The sequence below is a fragment of the Taudactylus pleione genome, unplaced genomic scaffold (genome assembly GCF_031769625.1).
Source record: "Taudactylus pleione unplaced genomic scaffold, aTauple2 ptg000268l, whole genome shotgun sequence".
Taxonomy (NCBI): Eukaryota; Metazoa; Chordata; class Amphibia; order Anura; family Myobatrachidae; genus Taudactylus; species Taudactylus pleione.
Window position 1 is genome coordinate 2,380,996 of NW_028284670.1, and position 4,325 is coordinate 2,385,320.

Genomic DNA, 4,325 nt, shown 5'->3' on the forward strand with positions numbered 1-4,325 from the left:
TCCAAATCTTTGAAGCTTTGCTTCCTAGTTCTCCCTCTTCCTCTCTTCAGACCTTCCTTCCCTCATCTTAGGTGACTTCAATATCCCTATCAATGTCCCCATTGACCCTTCTGCCTCTAAACTCCTTAACTTCACTGTAACCATATTTTGTATTCTCTCAATGGACCTCCAAACCCTCCCTTTTGAGTGGACCATTACTTGATCTTGTTTTCATTCACTTTGGCGATATCTCTGATTAATCCAATTCCCCATTCCCTCTCTCTTACCATCTGCTACTTTCTTTTAATGTATCCCTCACTTCTACTCCACCTCTTCCTGCCAAGGCTACCATCATCAAGTGTAACCTTGAAGCTATTCTCTCTCTCACCTGGCAAAGCTATTTCCCTATACAATGTCTTCCTTGCATTTGCCTTAGACTATGCTGGTCAAAAATCACCTTCATAGATCCACACCTCACTCTGACAATCCACATGCACTAGAAAACTGCAAAAATATTTATGAACTTCCAAGAGACAGTTTATGCTCTCAACATACAGTGGTACCTCTCGAAAAAGTCTTATTTCAAAACTCTAATCTCCTCACAGTCCTCCCCATCTTCTCTTTATCATACAGTATTCAACACCCTACTCTGCCCTCCTTCCTCAGCTCCCATCCTCATTCTCTGCCCTTGACTTTATTGTCAAGTTCATTTTCAAACTGGAATTCATCTGTTAGTAAATAACATTTGACAAGGCCCTCCCAGTCTGCCTCTCCCCATTTTATCATTCATTTTACCTACTCTGACATCCATCTCCCTAGTATCTGGAGATGAAGTCATAGCACTAACCCCATTTCTTGCCCCATACCACTTCCCCATTGACCCTATTCCCTTCCACCTCCTCCACTCCATCTATTCTGTTCCCTGTTCTCATCTTGCTCATTTCTTTAATCTTTCCCTCTCATCAGTCACTGTCCTCTCTTTATTGAAGCATGCAATTCTCTCCACTTTCTTAAAAACCCACCCTTGTATTAATCAGTCTCTCTTCTTACAGTCCAATTTATTTTCTTCCCTTTGATTCCAAACTCTTTGAGCAGATTGTCTACAACCGCCTTATCACATTTATTTCCTCCCACTTCCTGCTTCACCCATTAGAATTTGTTTTGATGCTCTTAACTCTTCAGAAATTGCCCTTCTTACCTCCAAATCAAGTGACACTACTCTCTGCTTCTTATTCTTGGCATCTATGCTTTTTTTAATACTGTGGACCACCCTCTCCACCTAAAAATCCTTCATTCTCTTTGTTTGCATGATTCTGCTCTCTCTTGGCTGTCATCCTACCTCACTGACTGTTTGTTCTCTGTCTTCATTCATTACTCCACTTCTCCACTACCACTGACAGTATGTGAGTATGGTTATGTTCTTGGATCTCTTTTATTCACCCATTATCCAACATCATTAGGTGAGCTCATATGGCCTTTACTATCACCACTACACTGATGACACTCAGATCCAACTCTCTTCTCCTGAGCTTTCCGCCTCTATACTCACTCATATCTCCAACTAGCTTTCTACTACTTCCTCCTGGATGTATCAAACTTACATGTCTAAGACTGATTTGGTAATATTTCCACCCTCCTGAATAACCTCATCTCCCTAAAAATCATTAACTTTAGCACCACCATCTCTTTTAGCCCCCAAGTGCACTGTACTAGAGTTATCCTTGACTCCTCTCATTCCTTCAAACCACACATTTAGTACCTTTCACATTCTTGCTGTTTCCATCTCAGAAATATCTCTAGTTGCAGAGCTTTTCTCATCCTCTTTCACTCATTAGTCATCTTTTGTCATCTTTAGACTAGATTACTGCAAAGGTAACCTCTATCATGTATAAAAACAGAGGAGAATGCAGCATAGATGTAAATATTATTTCTCAGAGTACATGTTGGCTCCTTCTCCAGGCACATTCCCACTGGGCAGTTAAACTAAGAGGTATATTTATGAAAGTGAGAGTTTTTAGAAATGGAGATGTTGCCTTTGGCAACCAATCAAATACTACTTTACATTTAACTAGCACCTTTCAGAAGACAATAGCTAGAATCTAATTGGTTGCTATTGGCAACATCTCCACTTCTAAAAACCTGCACTTTAGTAAATTTACCCTTAATACAAGGGGAGGAACATGGGTCTGTATACTGAGACATTTATGGATATAATACATTCATAGAATATACAATACCTATTGTTAAGGAAGGACAATAATCTGATTTCTTTTTTGAGGGAGGGGGGTTATTATCATGTGTTCAGTTTAAGGACTGTGATCCCTCTATATTGTAGTTTTGGTCAAAGTTCTTGGCGTTTTTGCTTGTATCACAGGTTTATTACTGTCTACAGTTTATTTAGATTTAAAACAAAACAGATTTTTAACTATAAAGTTTTTAAATGCACCTGTAAGGAGAAAATAACCCACATTTACTTAATTTACAATTTTAATTCCAAATAATATTTGAAATATTAAAATTACATATATTCTTACTGAAATAATGAAATGAAAGCTGCTACTGTATTGTATGTTGGTTGACTTGAAACTGCTCAGATTATGCATATACACATGTATAAACATCAAAGTAATTAAAAATGTTTTAACAAATCTAATGGGCAAAATTTAATAGGTTGAGAGTTTAGAAAATGTGAGAGTTTAGCAGTAACCTCTCACACTATTATATTGGTTGAGATGTATCTTCCAAATGGGAAAACATCTGGATGAGAGTTTAAATCATGAGAGTTTTTTGGGTCTGAAAAACACGCTATTTTGCATGTTTTTAAACTTTAATACATTGGCTGATTTTAAAAAGTGTGAAAGTTTACTCTCACGTTTTCTAAACACTCACCCTATGACATTTGGCCATACACCACTTAAAAAAACTGAATTTTCAACATGTAAAAATGACAAGTTAACCCTAACATACATTGGTGCTTAAAGAACCTTTTATTTATTGAATTGAGGCACAAAATGCTGATATTTAATTCAAAACATAGCAAACTCACAGACAGAGGTACAAGGTTTGGGAATCCCATAACCTATCTCCATGTATAGCTGAGCAACTAAAGGTTGAAATAATACTAGATTGATATAATGACTTATCGCTAGGTGTGATGTCTTATGTTTGCCTTTCAGCACCGGTCACATAATGCATAAGCACAATATCTCTTACATCATTCTCCTGGGATTTCCAAATCTTCACAACTTTAATAATCTATTGTTTTTATTTCTTCTCATCATTTACTGTGTCACCATATGTGGTAATATTATTGTCATTACTTTAGTTTCAATGAGCAAAAATCTTCACTCTCCAATGTATTTCTTCATCACACAAGTGTCTGTACTAGACATAATGATGACCACGGACATTGTCCCTAACTTACTTCACATTGTCTTACATGAAGGGGTCACCATGTCTCTTGCTGCCTGTATATCACAGCTTTATGTGTTTGGTAACTCAGAGTCTTCAGAGTGTCTCATTCTAATGGTGATGTCTTATGACCGATATCTGGCTATCTGTAACCCACTGCGATATAACACTATAATCAGCATAACATTTTGTGTGAGATCTGTCATTGCATCATGGTTGTTGAGTTTCTTCATGGCTTTGATGGATGCAATAATTCTACAAGCCTCAGACTTTTGTGGACCAAATGTTATTGACCATTTCTTCTGTGATTTTTTTCCTGTACTTGAACTGTCTTGTTCAGATACTTCACTTGTTCAAATACAGTCAACTTTGTTTGGCATTATTGCTGTCATCTGTCCATTCACAATAATCATTGTTTCTTATAATCACATAATCACCACCATACTAAACATCCGCTCCATCAGTGGGAGACAAAAAGCCTTCTCCACCTGCAGCTCCCATCTCACTGTAGTGTGTATATTTTTTGTGAGTCTCTTTTCTGTGTATATGGTTCCAACCAAAGGAGAATTTTTGGCTACCAGTAAAACCTTGTCACTGATTTACACTGTGGTGACACCATTGCTTAACCCATTCATATACAGTCTGAGGAATAAAGACTTTAAGAATGCTTTTGAAAAATTGAAAAGCAATTTAATTAATTAATTTTAATAAGTAAATCACTCAAAATAATCAATAATTGTACAGTATGACTTCATACGATTTTGTATGATTATTTTTGTGATAATAAAAGAAAAAACAGAAAAAAAATGCATATTATGTCCAGTATTCCCTTTTCATCATTAGAGGCTTGTTCTGGTGGCATATATTTAGATATGTGCCCTCTTCTTTATCTCACTGGGAATCCCTCAATACTTGGTCCCCATCTGTTCTGCCAA

General features: G+C 36.7%; 1 protein-coding gene across 1 annotated transcript; it reads left to right on the forward strand.

Moving 5' to 3' along the window:
* The first annotated feature begins 3,168 nt into the window (after positions 1 to 3,168).
* Positions 3,169 to 4,092, forward strand: LOC148513861 (olfactory receptor 11L1-like). The gene has a single exon (XM_088481242.1). It carries the CDS (start codon positions 3,169 to 3,171, stop codon positions 4,090 to 4,092), a length of 924 nt encoding a protein of 307 aa, XP_088337368.1.
* Positions 4,093 to 4,325: the final 233 nt, after the last annotated feature.